This window comes from Hesperophylax consimilis, chromosome 1 (genome assembly GCF_061612785.1).
Source record: "Hesperophylax consimilis isolate HC1 chromosome 1, BYU_Hcon_1.0, whole genome shotgun sequence".
In the NCBI taxonomy this organism is placed as follows: Eukaryota; Metazoa; Arthropoda; class Insecta; order Trichoptera; family Limnephilidae; genus Hesperophylax; species Hesperophylax consimilis.
This window is the reverse complement of record NC_142836.1, coordinates 36,381,317-36,404,962: the sequence shown is the minus strand read 5'-3', so window position 1 is coordinate 36,404,962 and position 23,646 is coordinate 36,381,317. Positions and strand designations below refer to the sequence as shown.

At 32.7% G+C, this 23,646-nt stretch overlaps 1 protein-coding gene across 1 annotated transcript in view; it reads left to right on the top strand.

Annotated features, from left to right (window-relative positions):
- Window positions 1-23,428, top strand: part of LOC149426790 (uncharacterized) — a 64,846-nt gene extending 41,418 nt beyond the window's left edge. Inside the window, exons 3-6 of the mRNA XM_089638469.1 lie at window positions 16,733-16,868; window positions 17,471-17,604; window positions 18,134-18,362; window positions 22,354-23,428. Of these exons, the coding sequence (XP_089494595.1) occupies window positions 16,733-16,868; window positions 17,471-17,604; window positions 18,134-18,362; window positions 22,354-22,466 (612 nt within the window). The 3' untranslated portion in view covers window positions 22,467-23,428. The remainder of the gene's footprint in view (window positions 1-16,732; window positions 16,869-17,470; window positions 17,605-18,133; window positions 18,363-22,353) is intronic.
- The last annotated feature ends 218 nt before the right edge of the window (window positions 23,429-23,646 follow it).

The window sequence follows — 23,646 nt, the reverse complement described above, 5'->3', positions numbered from 1 at the left end:
TTTCATTATTGTTGCTTGATATTACTTTAGTTATATTTTCATTTGCAATCTCTCGTAGAATAGTTACATAACACTATGAGAAAACAAATCTATTCCTTTCGAAACTTCTTTCAGACTTATAACGTTCCCGGTGATTGTAGATGCCATCGTTCTGTTGAGTCTAAGCAATAGGTTTCTGTAGTGTTTGGTGATTTAGGTTCCTACAGGTTCGGGTTCTACCAAACATAACCGAACGCTACCAACGGCCTCCGATTACATTGTCGGGTCGCGAGGAGCTCATTCTCTCGCTAGACGGCCTTTAGGCAACTTGTTACTTGTATTGTCAGTTTATTATATTCCGAATTAAACAACGTCCGTATATAAGAATCTACGACTATTCAATATATTACCAGATCCTATCCTCGTTAGAATACTGGAGATTCCTTAATTTTGCCTCCCTTTAATCCCTTGCCCAGTATTCTATCCTATAAAACAACGATACGTTACAGTTTCACAAAAAATAAGCAAACAAAATGGGAACGCCGTATTAGTTCTACAGACTTTGGTTAACTGTCTATCGCCAGATGTAGTGTTTATTATTTATCTATTTGTACTCATTTGCTCTCACTGATAACATGGAATAGTGAATTATCGTCAATGTGGACTGCATTAGACATCGCATGAAATACCTTTCAAACAGTCTTAAACTCGTCTAAAGCCTAAAATAACAAATTTCTATTGTGCGGCTGGATACATTAGCAGTTCAGTGAAATAATTATCACATTAAGGCGTGCAGCGAGTTAGAGCCAGGTTTTAGAAGTTTAAAAAATATTTTTTAACTATAAATGAACAATAAAGTATATTTAATATTTAAAAAAAAAAAATTCAATATTATTTTTTCTTTTCATATTTTTAGATATTTTTTTACCTGTCTCTGGGATTTATTATCAGATTTTCGGAATATTTATGAGCAAGCTTACTCGGACAAAATCACTGTATCCGGGTATGCTAAACACTACTAATTTCTTCAGATTTAAAAGTACTGGGAAGGCCCAAAACCAGATGTATCGATCTAGCCTGATTTCAGAGGTCGTTGAATTAACGAGACCCAAATTAGCATTAGTATTAGGGGTGACGGGTTAACATTTAGCTCCACCATTGTACTCGGATTTTGGGAGGAATTTATAACAATTATTTTTATACCAACAATCGAAATATCAGTTTTATTCGACTTTTTTGAACATTTATTTAACCAGTGGGACGCCGATGCGTCTCTAGAGAGCATGATAGCATTAGAATGCTTCTTATTACAATAATTTGCAATATTGACCTTAATGCATCGAAAAATGCATTAAAAACTAAATCAGCATCATTTGGGCCAATAAAATGTTAGGTCCCACTAGTATTTTTTTCTGTTTTATGCTCCGGCCTTCAACAGGTTAAGAAGCTAAGTAGAGGTATTTATACAATAAAAAACGGATAATCAGGTCCAATGATCTCTAATACACAAAATACTGCACATTACTATCAGATCTCCCCCGAAGACGCACAATACATGTGGGAGTGTTAGAAACGTTGGATCGTGATTGAAAGAAAAGCGCAATACAGCTCAAGGCCTCAAAGTAACAACATATTACTAGTCCGTGTAATTTTTAATAATGTGTAAATAAACATGCTTATAAATCATATCGTATGTAACGTATGATAGATACAGGTATATAAACAAACATGCTTAACAAAGTATATCATATCACAGGTACGATAGCAGTAGCAGCTCTCCACAGGGGGAAGGTGGGGACAGACCCCTCCAGATATTCCTGAAACCTACTAAAAGAAAAAAATATATATATGTCTCGTCAACACCAAAATGAATAAATTCGTTAAATATAAAAGCAATTAACATTTGTAGAAATGAAATGTAAAAATTTGTTCCGGAGCATTTTCAAGCGACACACGTCCACTCCGCACCAAGTCTTAACCAAAATAAACTACCCACCTTACTAATTATCTAGAAATTAGTACTAGCGATTAGTGACCAGCCGTGCGAATCGAGTCCTGATGCATTTCGAAGTGCGCAGAACGTTGCAACAAACGTGGGGACAAACCGACCGGTCGGTGGCAGAGTTGATATCGCGTTTGAGTCCCACCCAGGTGTCGTGTGGTCAATTCTTCGGTTGGCTAAGTCCTCCACCACAACACAGGCACTGTGGTGGAAGTAGGATTTCAAATAAGTTAAAATTGACAACAAGACAAGTGAACCACCTTTAATCACGTACGGAGTCCCACAGGGGAGTGTACTTGGCCCACTAATATTCCTCATATACATAAATGAATTATGTGACATTTAAATTGATGGTAAAATCGTGACCTTTGCTGATGATACAGTTCTTCTATGTCAAGCAGCCACATGGAAAGATTTATTCATATTAGCTGAAAAAAGTTTGTCAATTGTCAAAAAATGGCTAAACAGAAATACTCTTACCTTTAACACAGTCAAAACAAAATACAGCACACATAGTATTGCACAAAGAGGTCAACCTCCTTCTAACTTAGACTTGTTTTTGCATGACTGTAAACAAACATCATCCAATTGCCAATGCGAATACATCGAAAGGGTAAAACAAATAAAATACCTAGGAGTTATTATTGATACACACTTACAATGGACTGTACACATTACTTTCATCACTAATAAACTAAAACGAGTCTTGCACCTAATGAAATCCATTAAAAACATTTTCCCACAAACAATACTCAGATCAATATATTTTGCACTGTGTCAATTCATTGCCACTTATGGAATATTAGCTTAGAGAAGCGCTACAAACACAACAATTTACCCAATTCAAAAAGTTCAAAATGCAATAATAAAACTCATCATACTGCAAGTACCATTCTACACAGACTCAACCAAAATCTAAAATACTAGACGTCATGTCAATGAGACAACTTTACCCCAAAACTGCTCTCCTATACCTCATCCATAGTAATTTTCATATTACAAATCAACCAAAAGCCATAATAAAAACCAAGTCATCAACAAATAAAACACTAAACATTCCAATGACACATACCACACACGGACAAAGATACTTTCAATATTACACAACCAAACTTTTTAATAGTATGTTCGTTACTTTGAAACAATTACTGACAGCAAATACATTTACAAACTTTCTGAAAAAACATATCATAGCTTGGATGTCATAATAGAGGGTATGACCGAGGGGACAAACTCGAGGAGAGTACCTGGAGGACCTGCTGGTGGACGTGCGCTGCTCATCATATGCAGAAGTCAAAAGAGCCGCACAAGACAGGGAAGAATGGAAGAGGAGATTAGATAAAATTCAATCCAATCCCAGGATTGAAACCAGAGAGAGAGAGCTTGGATAAAAAATCAAGATATTTACTTTATTCTAAAGATTATAATTCCAAACCGAACATAACCAAAATATAGTAAAATTAAACAAGTTAAACTTATGTAATTAAACAAGTTTATTATACAACTTTTTCAATAATTATCTAAAAATACATACACTCATATAAAAATGTGTGTTTTCATCTTTCAACATATGTCTGTGAAAAAAAAAAACTTTCTAGGTGAGGTGTTCACATAACATAAAATATCACCCACACACAGTTTTAGTTATTTATTTATTTATTTAATATCAACGGTATAAATAAACCATAAACAATGATAACATGTCACAGTTAAAAACGTAGAAATATTTAAAAAAAAAAGAATTACAAATATATGTGGCATTTGATTGTGAAATGACATTAGAGAGTAAGTAAGTAAGTATACAAGAGATACAAGTACATAAGTTTCTATAGTGCAAATAAGGTAGAATTAGTTTAAATTAATATTGATTGAAAAGATTATATCAACCTTTTTTTTAAAAAAATTTTGTACCTTTTTTCTGTACTTTTTTTCTTCAGTCAAATTAAGTTCGACGATATATGTTATAAATTTGTACATACCTATATCCATTTTAATTTATTTTGTGTTCAGATACGACTTTTCCATGAACGTTTTTGTTGGAAAATGTTTCTATTATTTTCTCCGGTTAGTAAGATTTCAGTACGCTACTTGTAAAAAATGTCAGTCCCCACGAAGAAGTGCTCAAGCCGCCACTGTACGATAGGTATATACACATTGTACACAAACGTGCTTACAAAGAATATCGTACCGTAGGTACGATAGGTATAGGTATGTAAACAAACATGCTTAGAATGAATATCGTATCGTAGGTACGATAGGTTTAGGTATGTAAACAAACATGCTTACAATGAATATCGAAGCGTAGGTACGATAGGTATAGATAAATAAACAAACATGCTTACGAAGTACAATACGTAGAATGACATTCTCAAAGCGATATTTTAAGTAAACAAACATGCCTACAAAGTATAAAAAGTAGAATGACATATCTTGCGTACATAATGCGTTTACAAAAGTACCATTTAATAATGTCTATAGCCCAATATAATTAAACTTCTCAACAAACTATATATAGAATACGATGGATGGAGTGAGATGGATTCGAACACCGAGAGAGGTAGAAATACTCGACAGAAGGGAAATTTTATTAAAATACTGCGGACTTCACAACATGTCGCGAAACGATGAAAAAATGTGAGAATCCGATTCATATTACGAATTTCGATTAGATAAACCTAGCATATTTTACCTGATCTCTGCGTATGAACGTGATTTAACTCCTAGCATGAAAAGAATAACTACTATTCCAAAATGTTATTTCTCGTCATTTTGTGTAATCTCGATCGATAAATACACGAAGGGACCGAAGCAAGAAGAAACTCATTAGCTTATTTGAAAAAAACAATACATGTCATTCAAAACTCTGAGCAATTGCGTATAAAAAATGTTGAAGTTTGGTTAAAAGTTTGTATGGATAAAGTGATTATATTAATACCCGTATTTCTTCCTTAAGAGTTTAAAACTGTGAATAAATAAAAATTATCAGAGGTCAATGGCAAGTATAATCGGATCAGCCACTTAAAATACAGGCGATGAAAACATGATTGTTGCTTTTAGTTGTTGTTGTTCAGCTTCCATGGGGCGTTTTCCCGCGAAGGCTAAATAAAATTTTTTCATTATTATTCTTCGCCAGAAAATAAATTCCTGGAAAAGGAATCCTTTCATTGGGTTAAACACTCCATTTTTCTAGTCGGAATCCATTCATCGGGTTGCGCACTCCGTTTTCCAGTCGAAATCATTTCGTTGGGTTAAGCACGCCACTTTAGTAGTCAGAATCCTTTCATTTGTTTACGCACTCTATTTTACTTTTCGGAATCCCTTAATTGGGTTACACACTCCATTTTACTAGTTGGAATCATTTCATTGGGTAAAATACTCCACTTTACTAGTCAGAATCATTTAATTGGGTTAAACACTCCACTTTATTAGTCAGAATCATTTCATTGGGTTAAGCACTCTATTTTACTAGTTGGAATTCTTTCATTTTGTTAGATTATACGTCCGTCACTCCTGGGCACACTGATCCCTAGATTCCTATATACACACATCCCTCTTTCCTTTCCCAGAAATTCCTTTCTTTTCCTGAAAAATACCCCCTACACAGCATCCCCAAAGATGACATAGAACCTGAGGGAAATTATTTTCCTCAAGTCCTCTGGTGTGGGGCTAATGTAAAAAAACTATCCATTTTTCTAGTCGAAATTCTTTCATTAGGTTAAACACTCCATTTTACTAGTCGTAATCATTTCATTGGGTTAAGCATTCTATTTTACTAGTCATTCCTTTATCAGAAAATCTCATAAATCAAATATAACTTTTGAAATCATGAAATGAAAAATGAATGGTGATTAATTTACATATATTTAAACATATGAAATTAGTAAATAACAGAAAGAACAAATGAGATAAAAATTCGAAATATAATTACAAAGTATGGACTGCAATTAAACGCGCAGATTTTTTCAGAAAAACTGAAGAAGGACCAATAAATTGTTAACAGAATTAAACTAACATGTATTATTGTCATTTAGAGTCAGAAAATTTTTATAAACATGTGTGAAAGCATTGTAGTTTGAAAACAATATTTTACTAAAGCTTCCTCGGTTTTGCGTAGTCTACTTGCCACGATATAGTTTGCTTACTTAATTATATCCTGCCTGCCACAGTGTAAGTTGCTTGCTTTAATAAACATATCCTGTTTGCTGAAGGTTCTATGGCAGAGGAAACACCTTAGATATATTATTATGTAAATAGTCGGAGGCTTTCATTTTAATAAGAAGGGATAAAATTTGGTAGGTTTGCTTTTGCCAAAATAAAATTTACTCTGTAGTAAAATGACGAACTTAAAAATATACTCTTATGTAGGTAACAATCGTTCCATATCATTCTTTGCATCATCCCTAATGAGTTCTTCAAACGGGGAATTAATTAGTTTCTTAATAAATTATTGAAAATAAACTCAAGAATTTTTTTTACCGTTTTGGAAAGCTTACTAACAAAGAGCCCATGTAGTGATTTTTGAACACGTTTTTTTATCTTTATTAATATTGCGGTTTCAATGCCCTACGCCTGTCTTACTGGGGTGCTTCCAGTGTTGAGAGAGGCGTACTGCTAGTATTAGATAAAACGAGGGTATCGGGTGAAAAGATGGCTTTTTTTACCTCAATCAGTTTTCCCTAAGTAAGACATATTTGTATGTTTACGAGAACAACACGTTGGGCGGACTGGAATATCCAATAGAACAATTAAAATTATATAATAAACATTGTTTTAAACCTTTCACCTTCTCTCTGGGTATACCATGCACAGTGTAAAGTTTGTAAAAGGTTTACACTAATTTATATTTGATCGTTTAGATTTTTTTAATAGAGTTGACTTTATTATCATATTCGTATTGAATATTTATATAATACCGTTGTAAATATAAAAACACACAGATATTTGAATAACTATTCGTATAAGGATGAATATTTTTCGTATTTAATCGTTGGAGACAATATTAACGACTCTTCAACGAAAAATGTGAAACATAAAAATCTGAAAAATATTCGATCGCATCCAGGGGTTGCTCTACCACTGAGCTAATTCGATCATATCCCTTTTGGTCATATTTAACTGTACATACATAAAAATGGATGTATTTATCGATTACACTATCTAGCTGCATTTAGTTTGGATCGAACTTGTAATCAGATATAAAGATAGCAGCCGATAAAATGTGCGTTAAGAAAATTAAGATTATGTTGGTAGCTACTAGTCGAAGTATATTACAGTTAAATAAGACCGATAGGGTCGAATTAGCTCAGTGGTAGAGCGAAACCCCGGTAAGGCTGAGGTACTGAGTTCAATCCGTAGATACGACCGAATCTTTTCCTGATTTTTCTGTTTCAATTTTTTTTTATTTGAGAGTCGTTAATATTGTCTTCAATGATTAATTATTACAAAGCCATGGTGTAATACCACCATTCAGAAATTAAAGGTTGCTTAAAATGGCTTTGGCAGTGTTTGATGCCTAGATCTTCCTCTTTTCCATCTTCTTCCTCTCCCCACTACCTTCAGCCTCACAACATAACCTAATTGGAGATACCATAATCTCACTGCTCTAGACTGTTCGGAGCAGTCAGGACTCTTGTGCAGTTTCACACATACAAAAAAACAATTATGGTTTTACTCAATAAGTTATTCCAAAAAAGTTTTTTTCTTTCTTATTTTATTATCAAGTATGTATGTAAGTAAACGAGTATGTACTTAACGCAATAAAGTTCTTACCAGTACGCACCTGGTTTTTATTTTAGTATTATGATTTTTCAGAGATTTTTTCGTAAGAAAAAGGATGTGTTGAAATAAAAATAAAATATAATATGAATTCTAATGGCAAGGGAATTTAACAGTTAACAACAACATATCCAACGCCTACATCATTTTTCAACGTAAAAAATATCGGATGTAGGTGGATGTAATTAGATCATATTATATTTACAAGTTACACGTAACCGATAATATGGGATTATTTTAAAAAATACACATTTTTAATTTATTTATTCTATTATCTCCGTAATAATTATTATTTGAGGGTTTATTGACTTAATATTACAAATATCGAAATATCTGCTGTATTTAATTAGCGTATCTCATTTCCAAATACCTACTTGTTGAGCTCGCTAATTATGTACAGTATTTGTGTATTATTTTTTACTTTGATTCGAAACCTAAATCGCATTAAATAATAAGGCCATAGTGAACGGTTATATAATTTGAAATCACTGTTCGCGGTCAAAGCATAAATTTGCATTATAATGTAGAATAAATCTGTTGATGATAATGATTGAATAATGTAGGTATTCATGGGGACAATGAATAATTTGCAAATATATTAATTCCCATTATTGTTATTTGTTTTTGGGGTGTTATGCCGTGTTGCGCTAACTCTTTCTTTAACCAACGTTTCGGACAGCATTGCAGTGTCCATTCCATTAATGTTAACACATCTGCCCTGATGTCCTGAGTCCTCGTGAAACTCAATCCTCAAAATCCCAAGTCCTCATGAAACTCAATCCTCAAAATCCTAAGTCCTCATGAAACTCAATCCTCAAAATCCCAAGTCCTCATAAAACTCAATCCTCAAAATCCCAAGTCCTCATGAAACTCAATCTTCAAAATCCTAAGTCCTCAAGAAACTCAATCCTCAAAATCCCAAGTCCTCATAAAACTCAATCCTCATAATCCCAAGTCCTCATGAAACTCAATCTTCAAAATCCTAAGTCCTCATGAAACTCATGCCTCAAAATCCTAAGTCCTCATGAAACTCAATCCTCAAAATCCTAAATCCTCATGAAACTCAATCCTCAAAATCCCAAGTCCTCATGAAATTCAATCCTCGAAATCCCAAGTCCTCATGAAACTCAATCCTCAAAATCCTAAGTTCTAATGAAACTCAATCCTCAAAATCCTAAGTCCTAATGAAACTCAATCCTCAAAATCCTAAGTCCTAATGAAACTCAATCCTCAAAATCCTAAGTCCTCATGAAACCCAATCCAAATCCCAAACCCAGGGCAGATGTGTTATCTGCCCTGATGATGGACACTGCAATTCTGTCCGAAACGTTGGCTAAAGAAGGAGTAAGCGCAACACGGCATAACACCCCAAAAACAAATAACAAAAATACTTTTGGCCGTGAAAATCTTAAATCATATATTAATTCTCAATTTGCTCATTCCGTTCCTCTTCTCCTAACCTACCCCATTTTGCTTTGCCTAGTTCTCTAATATTGTCGAATAAGAAGTTAATGCTGTAGAAATGAGATCCTTGAGGCGTTTGTGTGGTAAAACCATGTATGATCGTGTAAGTAATGTGGAGATCCACAAAAGAACGCAAGTCTAATTAATATAAGCGTAATCAGTAAGATTAACAATGGGATCCTCAGATGGTTTGGGCATGTAGAGCGAATGAACGAAGAAAGGAGAGTTAAGGAGAGTGGTAGATGAAGTTGGGGACGCCCGAGGAAGAGGAAGATATGTCCCGATAAAGTGAATCAGATACTTGAGTTGGGCCATGTCAGGAGTCCGAATAATAGAAGAGTATGTAAGCGACGATGTATGAATGTGAATGAGGCAGGGAGTGTCTGTAAAGACCGAGTTTTTTGGTGGTCCGTCCTCTCTGCCTACCCTTCGGGAAAATGGCGTGATGGTTAGTTAGTTAGTTCCAGAAGTTAAATAAGTAACAAAATTTGTATGATTATGATTAAAATCGTGAATACAACAGATCATAATATTAAAAAAGTACACGCTTTAATGTTTACTTCACCCCGAAAAGCAAGTCTCGATTACCTTGTGGCCTATTTCATTTCAGAAGACACTGATGTACAGAAGGAATTTTAGACAGGAAATTGAACAAGTGAATCTTACCCTGGTTAATTCCCTCAAAAAGACAAAGAAGCAAACACCTCACATAATTATAAAACTTCTTTCGTATGGTGGGGGGGTCAGAGGGGGACATCTAGGTCTGTGAGCCATTCTAGGGCCTCAGGCGTCGCGTCGTGTGAACCTCATCAATCCCGCCGGGGAATAAATGGAGCGGGCAAAGTAGTGCGCCAACTGTCACACGCAACGGTTGTGTCCGCCGCGCTGTTCGCGATGTCATCGGCACGTTATTGTTACCGCACGTGTAGGTAGTGCAGTGAGTGAAACGGATACCAAATTAAGTGGGCTTCCAACTACAAACTATGACGCTAATTAAAGGGCCGAAGACCGATAGGTCTCCGGGCCAAGGGGAATCGATAAATAAATTATAAAACTAGAGGCAAATAGTCAAGTAAAACATCTAAGTGTAATACTACCTTTAATCATAATACGGACATGTGTCTAGTGTGGTAGTCGAAAAGAATGTAAAAAACTGTATTCAAATATATTGTTATGAATAAAAAAATAATAATCTAATATCTTGGCTTTGGGAATTAACAAAAAAAACTGACTAGTATTTTTAAAATATCATCATAGATGTATCTGAAAAACAGTGTATCACAGAAGTCGCTGAAAACCCTCTATCCATAACCTAGTCCCCCTCAGTACAGAATCTACCAGTGAGGAGGACTAAAAAAGTAATCTGGATCTATTTTTTTACTAATAATTTTTCTGGTACATACATTGGTATAATTTTTTTAATAAAGGAAAAACTTTTTTTATATAAACAGTTAAAAAGTAAAAAAATAATACATTTAGCAGATTAACCAAAAAAAATCAAACATAGGCATCGCCAGTTCGTGGGTATAATTGTGTTTATTAACAGTTAAAATTTTACTCACATACAAACATTATCTTTGTAGAAGATTAGAAAATAAAATTGAAAAAATAAAAAAAAATCAGTGTTTACTGAATTACAATTCAAAAGGTATGATTGAAAAATATAAAAAAAAATTAAATTAAAAATGTTAAGTTACATCAGGTCAGATGTTACAGCAGGTCGGATTTTACGGCAAATAAATGTTTGTATTTATCCAAGACTCAATATGATTCATCAAACAGTTAAAAAGTAAAGTAATACTCATAAATTCTTTTGTTTACTAATATTTCATAAATATCTTCGAAGAAATTTAAAATTGTAATACAGCAATAAAACAAAATTAATCCATGTTGTAGTGCGAACGAAGCATAATTTAATATCCCCTTAGCCCTAGGTCGTTTTGGGATTAGGTTATTTGAGCTTAACTATGAGTTTAATAAAAATTCTATCGACCATTGTTATTTAACACATTCTAATATTTTTTTAACTATTTATTTACATTACACTTGTATTTGAAAAATATAATAAATCATTTATTTTACCGGCCAGTGCGTGAGATGGTATCATGACATCGACGTCGTAAGTTCAATTCCTCAGCGGGCTCATTTCTCCATCACGACACAAGCAAAATTTTCCACTTATTTTGGTGGTAGTAGGAGATTTTAAAATTTTGTCAGGCTATTGACGCCCATTTCCTAAAAAAGGTTATAAATTGAAGTACATGTAAGTTAAGTAAGATGAAGTAGCCGTTAAGTCTGCCTGCTCGATAATAATGACTAGTTAGACAATATAATATAAAGTTACTCTTTTCAGGGTGAAATGCCTAAAACCAAAAAAATAAATAGTATAAAGTTCTAAGGAATAAATTTTTTTATTTTTAAAATTGTAATATATCTTATAATCAAAATTGTAATAAATAATATGTTAATAATATGTTCATTGTTCGTTCATATTTTTATGTAACCAAACTAGAAACAGATATGTTGTTATATAGGAAAAAATTACATTCACTTTTCTCACAAAATTATCCGATTGCCCAAGTAAACGAACAGGAATAAGATTAGCAGACCAAAAGCGAGCAATTTTCAAAAATAATTTAATTCCTGTAGTCACATTAGAACAGATTAAAAGAGAAATAGCAGTTAGATTGCAAATGGGAAATAATTTAGAACAAATTAACACAAGTAATGTCATATCAGATACATTGAATGTAGATAGTTTGGATAATATTCTAGTCGAAATGTCCAATGATATTACAGTAGATTCAAATAACTTAGACGTTATTTATAATCTTAGGGAAATCAACATTGCAAACTTAAACTTTGTTGATGATAATGTAATAGAATTAGCCAACTTACTTCATAATAATATAAACAGATATATTGATGTAGAACCAACAGTTAGACCAAAATTACCAAAATTGCATACGTCAAAGAAATTATCTAAATTAATTTTTGAATTAAATAACATAATTTTACCAAAAATCATTTTTGACGAAATTAGTTTTTTAGATCTTCATACAATAGTATATGCTAGTGCTGTTACTGTTTGTAATAAGTTAGGCATCAAATTATCATCCTCTGATGATAGATCATATAGTTATAGTAAACCAGAATGGCAGATAAGATTAGAAAATGATGTAGTATTTTTAAGAAGTAACATAGCTAGAGTATAGAATATAAAAATGGGAATAGAAGTAGGAAAATTTTGAGACATGTAGATGAAATTGGGAGAAAATTTGGTTATAACATAGATAGTCATAATAATGAAAATATAATCAATGATTTATTGGATTTATTAAAACAAAAATTAGGCGTAAAAGCTAGTAGATTAAAAAGATATAATTATACGTATAATAAAAAAAATAATAACAGATTATTTCAGAAAAATGAAAAAAATATTTTATTCCAAACTTGACGATAAACAAAATATTATTTCGAATAATAATATTCCGTTGCCATCTGAATCAGATATGCGTGATTTTCGGACTAAAATTTGGAGTAAAGATATAAAACATAACGAATCAAGTCCCTGGATAGAAAATGAAGAACTCAATTTTTCAGGCATTGAACAAATGAGTTTTTCTAATATATCGGTTGAATTGTTAACAAAAATTATTAAAAATACTCATAATTAGAAAGCCACGGGTTGCGATTGGATACATAATTTTTGGTACAAACGTCTAACTACTTTACATCCTCTTTTGGCAAAAAATCTTTCAAAATTTGTCAGTCAACCACAAAATTTTCCAAATTTTCTAACTAAAGGCATTACTTATATGTTGCCCAGAAGCGAAAATATTAATAATCCCTCTCAGTACAGACCCATTACATGTTTACCGACAATATACAAAATTTTAACATCTTGCTTGACAGATTTAATATATACTCATTTAGATGAAATTTTTTTTTATCTGAACAGCAAAAAGGTTGTCGCAGAAAACATATGGGATGTAAAGAACAATTAGTTATTGATTCTGTAATTCTAAAACAGATTCAAACTCGAAAACGTAATTTACATACTTGCTATATAGACTACCAAAAGGCTTTCGATAGTGTCCCGCACTCGTGGCTGATCAAAGTATTAAATATATATAAAATTAACCCCATTATTATTAGCTTTTTGGAAAACATTATGTCCTTTTGGAATACCAATTTACTTATCAATTTAAAAGGTAAGAAAATAGTAATACCGGGCATTTCAATTAAAAGAGGAATTTTTCAAGGAGACTCATTGAGTCCTCTTTGGTTTTGCTTAGCATTGAATCCTCTATCTAAAATGTTAATTAAAAGCAAGTTTGGAATAAAAATTAAGGGTAATACAAGGGAGAGTAGTACAATTTCGCATTTATTATATATGGATGACATAAAATTATTTTCGAATTCTGAACAAAATTTAGAGAAAATGATCGAGGTAGTTAAAAACTTTTCAGATGATATCAAAATGACTTTTGGTTTAGATAAATGTAGAACGATCCATATAGAGAAAGGCAAAATTGTAGATGGGGACGAGAGTATATTTAGAAATTTCCAAATTACTAGTATGAAAAGGGATGAGGTTTATAAGTATTCAGGATACCCACAATCAAATAGATTAGACCATACAAGTATTAATAATGATATTATGATTAAATTTCAAACTAGGATCAGGAAAATTTTAAAATGCAATCTATCTGCAAAAAATTTAGTAAAAGCAATAAATACTTGGGCAATACCTCTATTAACGAACTCATTTGGCATAATTAAATGGTCTAAGAAAGATTTAGAAAACTTAGAAAGATTAATTAGAACTACCCTAACAAAGTTTAATTGCCATCATCCAAATTCAGCTAAAGAACGAGTTAATTTACCAAGAAATTTAGGAGGTAGAGGTATAGTCAAAATAACTTCTTTGAAACATAATCAGGTAGAAATGCTAAGAACTTTTTTCCATAGGAAAGCTCATAGCTCAGAAATGCACAAAATAATTTGCAAGGCAGATAGAAATATTACACGTTTAAATTTATACGATGGGAATGCCAACATTTTTATAAATCCCAACCAGGAATTATTAGATTCCTGGTCAAATAAAATTTTACACGCAAAACACTTCAATTATCTCAACCAAACGTATGTTGACAAATTTTCGTCAAACAAATGGTTGAGTATTGGAGAGTTGAGCGCAGAAATAGAAGGATTTATGCTTGCCATTCAGGATAGTCATTAATACTAAAAATTATAGAAAGCATATAATCAAAGATACAAATCAAATTGATGATTTGTGTAGAAAATGTTTGGCTTTTCCGAAAACTATAGAACATATTATATCGGGATGTTCTATATTAGCACCGTCCGAGTATACATTTAGGCACAATCAAGTTTTAAAAATAATTCACCAAAATTTGGTAATTAAACATAACATGATTGACTGCCGTAATATAGTACCGTATTATGAATACGAACCAAATTTATTTTTAGAAAACGAATTTTATAAAATATATTATGATAAAACTATACTAACAGACCGAGCGATTAGTCATAATAGACCCGATATAGTTAGCATGACAAAATTAAAAAAATAACTTATATCATTGATATCGCTATACCAAATTCCTGTAATATTCAAAAATCTGTTAGCGAAAAAATAAGAAAATACACAGATTTAGGAAATGAAATAAAAAGAATTTGGCATTCTCAGACTATAAAAATATTACCATTCGTTATTTCGGCTACTGGCATTATACCTAGCTCTATAATTAAAAATTTAGGCGTATTAGATCTATCAAAAAATTTATATATAATGATGCAAAAGTCGGTCATTTTGAATACATGTAGGATAACAAAAGATTTTTTAAATATTTATGTTGAGGGATCAGTAGGATTTATAGGCCCTGTTAGAAGTTCTACCGAGCCGAACCCTCTGATATGAAAATATCTGGAATTTTTTTCCCATTTGATATCTGGTGAGTTGACGTGTTGTTGTTCTTGTATTGTTTTGTATTTATTTTACTTATATAATGCACTTACATAGTGTTGATTGACTAGCTGATCATTTGTGGAAAAGTGAGTGGAAGGGTTTAGTTTTTCCTATGGGGAAGATTTAACCCGGACAACAAAATCGGAAGCATAATAAAATACATAATAAAAATTCTAATATAATTTATAATATTACATCGTTCATTTATATTTGAGAGTATATTGTTTTTAAGTTATTTATTGGCCGTTTATACTTTATCAAAAAAGAGTAACTCTTGTGCCTGATAAGGGAGCCACGTTTCTTACTTTGGTATAATCTGTTTGGTATAAAATATAATTTTTTGTAAATAACTTTTTTTTCTTCATTTTATTGATTTGTTCTTATTGGTTGATAATACAGCGCAATTTAGAAGGGAGATTATTGTAATTTTTCATGGCTGATATCCATTTCTCATTAGTTTGCGGAATTCGTGATATTTTTGTCTTTACACATTTTGATAACGGAAGCTTGCTTAAATACGTCATCGACATTTGGTAGGTACTGTAAACAGTTTAAAAAGCGATTTTGTTTAAGTATTACTTAATTGATGATTTTTTGTGATACTTTCTTGATTGTTTTGGAAGACCCCCCCAACCTATAAATATGTGGGTTTTAAAATTTTAAGTTGTGACGCGTTTTATTTGTATTTTTTATTATTTGTTAATTTAACGTTGTAAAAATTTATTGGTTTGTGAATTTCTATTTTATTTAAGTTTAGAATTTATATTAGAAAGAAAATGTATTAATATTACTAAATGAAGTACAGATTATCGTTACCAGGTCAATAAGCCATTTGGTAATTTTTTGCCAAAGGGTGACATTTCGCAATTTCTTTCTTAGGAATGATTTATTTAATCATTAAATGAATTTTTTATTTTTATGAGCATAAGTTTTCTGCGAGATCGTTCACAGACCACCTTTCTAAGAATTCTTTGAAATTTCATTCTGCATCCTGTTAAGCGAAGTATCACAAAGTAGAATATTCTCTGTCAGTATAATAATAATAATAATAATAATAAGCCTTTTATTCTGAACTTCTGATAGGTACATTAATATTAGAAATATTTAGTCTCTCTGTCAGTGCGCTTATTCAATTTAAGTTCACAATTGGTACTCCTCAGAGAACGATTGTTTTATGCCATATGTTACCAGCTTTTTCTAATTGCTAATGACTCGTTTTAATGCTGAGAAGTTCGACTGTGAAATACTTGGTTGGCATTTTCCCCAACATGGGTCTTCTCACAACATGGGTCTCTTTAAGACACATGTCTTACCACACTTTTTATTCTCATTGAAAAGTCACTCCAAATATTAATTATTGTCATTGTTAGAAATAATACAGACTCTGAGGGAAAGCTCAGGACCCGTGTGAAGTTCAGATAAAATATGTGTCTAAATATTCTGGACAGATGAATATTTGCTACCGATGATGACATGAAAGTTGCTATTTAGCTCATTATGTTTTTCTTGTTTGGCAGGATCAACAATCTGACGACAAGCGGGTGACATTGAAAGCGGTGACTCTGAAGTCCTCAGGGATATACCGCTGCGAGGTATCAGCAGAGGCGCCCAGCTTTGCCTCTGCGAGCGGAGAGGGCCGCATGGAAGTCGTCTGTGAGAATCACATACATAATAACTAATTCTATACCTCAAATAAAAATTATTCTTGACTAAGTGCTACATTATACTATAGCCATGTAACTTCTCGAAATAAAAATAAACTATAGGCGTTTCTAGAAAAACATTTAAATTTATTAAAATTTCTTTAAAAGAGTGAAATGAGACGTGAAATCAAGAAATTTCAAAATAAAATTTTCAGTGCTGTTAACGAATCTGAAAATAGATCGTACCGATAAAACGAGATTATATACATATCACAAATCGAAAAACATTAGAAACTGCCAGTTCCTTAGTGCAATGACACACGTGCCGGTTTTCAACGCCTGCAATTTATATGAAAATATAATACACAAAGCGCACTTACATTATACCAGTCCCGAGCCGGGACTCTTGTCGTACAAATCGCACCAGCCGGGGCCGTCGACAATCGGTCAGCAAAATCAGTGCGTGTGTTTTTGTTTAAATAAAATAATATTTTGTAAATTGCATAATTTTTGCTGATATGCTAAATACGATTAATATTATTATGAAATTAATAATTTTGGCTGGTTTTACGCGTAATTTACAACACATTTTTAAGCATACATTTTTTTCAGATTTGCCAAGAGATGGCCCCCATATTAGTGGTCAGAGGGAGTTTTACAATGTAGGAGATCTTCTTAACCTGAACTGTACTTCAGGGAGATCTTTTCCAGCCTCTATACTCCATTGGTACATCAATGATGAAAAGGTAAACAGATTAAAAGCTTGTAAAAAACCATTTTTTTGTATAAATAGTATTCAATAAAACAGATATATATTATGTTCTGACGACCGAAAACCAAAGGATATTTATTCGGTTAAGTAGAAGGCTTTGCAATGAGGGATATGCGAATATTGATAATAATTATTAATTCATGTTAAATAATGAATCATTTTACTGTGCACTCAAGGATTAATTACACAATACTTCAGTTTCTTAATTCTTTAACTTTGGAACTAAGACATTTATGTACAACGGTTTTAGAATACTTGACATACATCTCGTTTTTTATACGAACTTTTTCACTAACAGAGATGTATAAGTTAAGATGTACAAGTTGTAGGGTAATTCCAACGATAGTATTTCAAAAAGTTGACTTGGTTATAACCTTAGAACCTTTCACTCTTGCACCACCCTAAACAAAATTTTAACTAAATAAGATAGTTGAAACATAAAACAGTACTACGAAAACGTGCCCTTTTTAAGGTGAATGAAAACAGTAATTTCTATTCCGCAGGTCACAAATACCGAGGAGCTCGTGCGCTATACGCTCATGACGCACCGCCACGGTCTGGTGACCAGCACGCTGGGATTGCGTATGCGGCTTCACGCGCAGCACCTGCGGGGCGCGGACCTGCGCGCGCGCTGCACTGCACGTCTCTCCGCGGCATTACTGACCGCGGACCGCGAGTCACTGTCAGAGCGGGTCGCGCCGCTCATCGACAACAAGGAAGCGCTGTTCTTGGGTAGGTCACAAGTCACTTGTGACTTATGACATCTATTTGACGGCCGGCATAGTCCAGTGGTAACGCATTGGACTGCCATTCCGAAGGTCGCGGGTTCAAACCCGGCGTGCGCAAATAAATTTTATTTGATTAATTTGTGTTATTTCACAATTAATTAATTAAAATAATATATAGTATATTTGCGGCACGTTCCAGAGTGGAAGATACTACCAGTATCGCCCTGGTGTAAGACCACCATTCAGAGTTGAAACGTTGCTCCAAATGGCTTTAGCCGTGTTTAGTGACTAGATCTGAATAGCCAGGTACTTCCCCACCTTCCTCTTTCCCTTCCCCACTTACCTTCAGCCTCACAACATCCCCCAATTGGGGATGCCATAGTCTCACTGGCTCCAGACGGGAGCAGTTGGGACTCTTGTGAGGTATTCACTATAAAAAAAAAAAATAAAAAAAAATTGAATAGTATGAAAAAGCAAAACAATACCGACGAGACAATCACAACTTATGACATCTGTTGAATACTATGAAATGCAAAACGATACCGACAAGACAACCACAACTTATGACATCTATTGAATAGGTATGACAAATCTAAATGATACCGACGAGATAACCACAACTTATGACATCTATTGAATAGTGTGAAAAATGCAAAAGGATACCGACCATTCAATCACAACTTATGACATCTATTAAATATTATAAAAAGACAAAACGATACCGACGAGACAACCACATCTTATTAAATCTATTGAATGGTATGAAAAGACAAAACGATACCGACTTGACCATCAGGGACGGCAATTTGAAACTACATCACAATAATTTTTCGATACTATAATGTAATTTTTATTGGTTGACCCCGCCCTTGCTGCAGTGCTTAGAATACAAAATGTAGAAATAACGTATTCGAATGCATCCACTTCAGAAAAGATGTGAGACGGTCTGGCGTCGCACGTCGCTTCTGAACGAGAATGCGCTCATAAATATGGGGTAAGCAAAGTTCCGTTCCCAAATAGAGCTCCGTTCTCTATGTAGATAGTAGGTACCTATATCACAGATGAAAGAAAATTACGTTAAGGTGCAGTAATTCAATTTTGGTGGCGGGTATGGGTACCGTCGCCCGAGGAACTATTTATTGGATAACCAACACCACTGCTATAAGTCGCCCCGAGTGGTTCGCTACGTTTGGTCACTTACAAGGGGTGCTCGAGTTCACAGGGGTGAGGTTTGTCCAGGTCTTGACGGCGAATGCTTCTGCCCACCAACTGAATGACAGGTGGGATCGGGAGAGGCCGGTTGAGGGACACAGTTTTGAGGTCTTCGGCCGGTTTCTCTTGACCCATCGCCATGGATCGCAGTTAGAGGGATAGATTCATAGGTCACTCCTGGACAAGCTGACGCCACCCTCATGCCCCTTTTCTCCTCAGCACGTCTTATCCCTCGTTTCCTTCAAAAGACCCTTCCACAAAACAATCCCAAAGATGACATAGGCCCCGAGGGATATCATTATAGGCCTCCTGTGTAGGGTTAGTGAAAAAAAATTAACTGGAAATCTGTAACACTTTTGAATCATTTTTAGAAGTCATTAGAAAATACAAGGTGTTTGAGATAAATAAACCACTTATCACTTATGTTTCAATGATATTAGAACGTAATCAAAGCGATGTACAAATATTACTATAAAATACTTTATTTTTACTGGTCAGTAGTTCTTCATCTGAAAATCTAATTACTATGGACAACTTACTGGAAAAAAATCTATACTATTCCCTACGTGAGAACTTAATATTACCCAAGTTCGAAAAAAATCAAAAACCCACTACTTCTTCTGGTTTCATAAATATACGTAGGATTGAGAGTAGAATAGCGTGCAAAGTGTAAGCGAGATAGATAGTAACGTGGCAAAGAGTGATGTTATTGGATATCTACGGTCAAAAAGCGAAAGGTTTCATGTGAAGTGAGCAAACTAGATTACTTTCAAACGATATAGGTCGCACTTTTGGCTTTTAGCTAAGCAGCGAAAGAGTTAGCTTCTTATGGGCCACGCTTAATAATTTAAAGCATTTTGTCGCTCCATGGTGTATATTATTTTATTTTCAGTTGATTCACTGTCCATTCTTTACTAAATTCTCTTGAAAAAATAATTACACAAGGCCATAATTTCACATTTTATACTTTGTTCTCGCGTGTGATGGGAAAATTGTAATATGTTTTTGCCTTTTGTGTACATTTCTTTGTCATCCTTTGAAGTAATTGTCAGTTTAATAAAATAATCATTTATTCAACTAAAGCTTTTATTTTGGTGCAAATAAATGGATATTTTTAAATATTTAAGGCTTAAAAACATATATTTACCTACATTCTTGATAGTTGGGTAATTATTCAGTTCTTTGAATTTTGTTAAATTTTTATCCATTTCGTTGCTAAGCAGTTTTTTCGCCTTTCTTGGGTCTTTGTAAATTATACACTTATTTGATTGTCGAGTAAATATGCTACGTTTTATTTCAACGTCGTATTTTTAATTAGTGAATGCAGGTATACAGAGATGTTTGTTATTTTCAGATCTTTCATATTGTCTAAAATTATAAGTTCATTGCTAAGGACGGTTTGTTGAGAGAATTTGAACAATTCATCGAATTTGAATACTATTCAAGTTTTTTGAAAGTCCTATTCACTTTATGTTATTATCAAATAAATGCACAAAAAATCCAAGGTACAAACAACCGACCCATGATGAAATATTAACAGAACTTGAATATACATTCAGACCAATTGAATTAAAACTTTAAAATTTAATGAATTGTTCAATTTCTGTGAAAAAATCCTTCCTACGCAATATTGGAAAAACTATTTTAATCTGTTTATTGAGCCTTGCGGTTCTTGGTGCAGAATTGTTGTATAATGCGACCATGAAATGATGCGATTACACTGGAGCCTCTGTTAGAACGCAAGTGCATTAGTTTACTTCAGTATCTCGTGTCCATAATCAGGTGGCTTATTTGGTCTACAGATGTGTTACTTAGTGACTACCGCATTCCTTTGAGGGTAACTTTATGTATTATGGTACTTCGCAATTCTGTGCTGGTTTGCGTGTGGGCGCGAGTTATTATTTATTATCAAAGGGAATTACGAATATCTACTACTCAAAATAGAATTAAAGTTCTAAGTTTTAAAAATTGTTACTGTGACCTAAACATTCCACGCAGAAAAATCTTTTCAATTAAGAATCCTGACGCCAAAGCTTACAGTTCAAGCATTTCTCAGAATAATAAAAATAATAACAATATATCTTAATGTAAGAAAATTTCAACTTTAACTAAAAATACATGTTAAGTGTCAAAAGTATACACTTTTTTTGTAAATTAGGTAGTAAATAGAATTAACAACAGTAAATAATAATACAAGAACAACAGGTAGTACGTAACAAATAGAAAATGTTGAGAGTTCTCATAACCTGCCTCACTAGGCTAGCTTGTGTTGAGGTAGTGGGTAAAAATTTATTTTGAATACATATAAATATACCTACATTTTAAGCATAATTTAACATAATAATGCATGCAAATGCATAAAATAACATGTTCTTTGATTTATTGAAGAATTATTCTAACGGAAAAATTATTAGTTATTGATATGTATTGATTGCTAAGTTATTAAAAAACTGGCCAAATTATTCGAATTCCTGTTAAAGACGGGACAACAGGCCTTTAACAAATGAATTGACAGATTTCCCAGCAAACTATCAGTAAAACGCGAATGTGTTTTGAGGATATCGGAACATGTGTTCATAAAAAACCTAATATTGTTGCATTTTGCATGAACACGTGTTCCGATATATTCTCATTGTGTTAATATTTTATCAGGAAATAGCTTGCAATCACGTTCTTAACAGGATTTTAATATGTCAGCCGTTGTCTTTTTACTCCGTGTAGGTACTTCCTAAAGTATTTTATTTAATGTATTTGCTAACTAATTTTTTATCTCTTTCTTTTAGTGAAAAGCTCCGCACCCGGCAGACCCGGCCTCGAAAGCAAGATCTTATGGATATTGACCGTTCATCTGATTTCAACATTCGCTCTTTTCATTCAAAATAATTGGTTAGGTTAAAATAAAGCAACACGAGTTATAAAAAATAACTTAAAAAAGTGTATGTAAATATTAAAATATTTATTTTGACAGAGCTTGCAGTGATTTTATAAGGGTTAAAATAATTCCAAAAAAGTGTGAAAAAAAAGTGTAATATGACCCCCTGACGAATAGTTTTGAAAGGGGTCTTTTGAATCTTGACTGGTCAATTTTTATATGTAACAAAGTTTTTTGTTAAAAAAATGCAAAACGTGTTACAAAATTGGTTTCAATTAATTTATTAAATCAACTACATTTTTTTATTTTCTATTAGGTATTCTTGAATTTCGTATGAAACTGGGTATTAACAGTAGCATTCAAATGCGAAAGAGTTTGTATTAAAAAAAAATGGCATTTGATCAAAATAATATTAGAACACTAAAATGGATTTCTGTAAAATAAACATACAAACAAAAAATATGATAACAGAAGATTGTCGAGAATTTTTCTATTTTAAAATATAGGAACACCATTTTAAATATTTTCAGTAAGTGGCGAAATAATTACACCTTTAAAAAAAAAGTTTTTTGTGTTGAATTTTTTTTATTATTATGGCTTATAAAGCCATCAAAGGTCGATAATCTCGCCGCATATGAAATTCTATTTTAAAACAACCGTTAGAACTAGAACTTTGAGTACAGCTTGTTGTTGGCGTACCTTAGAAAATCATCAATTTACTAAGCAAATAACTAGGTACTGATTACCTGACAAGTCAATCTGTTTTAAAACATCTGTAAAAATTATAAAATATCCATCGTTTAGCACTTAATAAAATTATTTTAATATTCTACTGCTATTAAAAATACTTTAAAAATTGTAATTTTTTTATACGCCTCGCATTATTTGTTTACCCATTTTGAAAATTTTTGTTTGTTTGCTAGAATTTTTTCAGATAATAAAATTCGTACATTTTTTTTCCTTTTCACTTTATTGGAATTCTTTGTTTATTTCGTCAAAAAAACATAAAAATGTTAAATATTTTACAGAATGTTTTCGAGTAAATATAAATCATTTATCCCGTTGATTAATTTATTATTTGTGAATGTACCAAATACTTTTTTGTAAATAGAGCTTAAAAGTAATGATAACAGTGTTATAATTAAGATGCGTGTTCATACTGTAAAAATAATGAATAAATGATTGCATAATAAATATTTCGTTT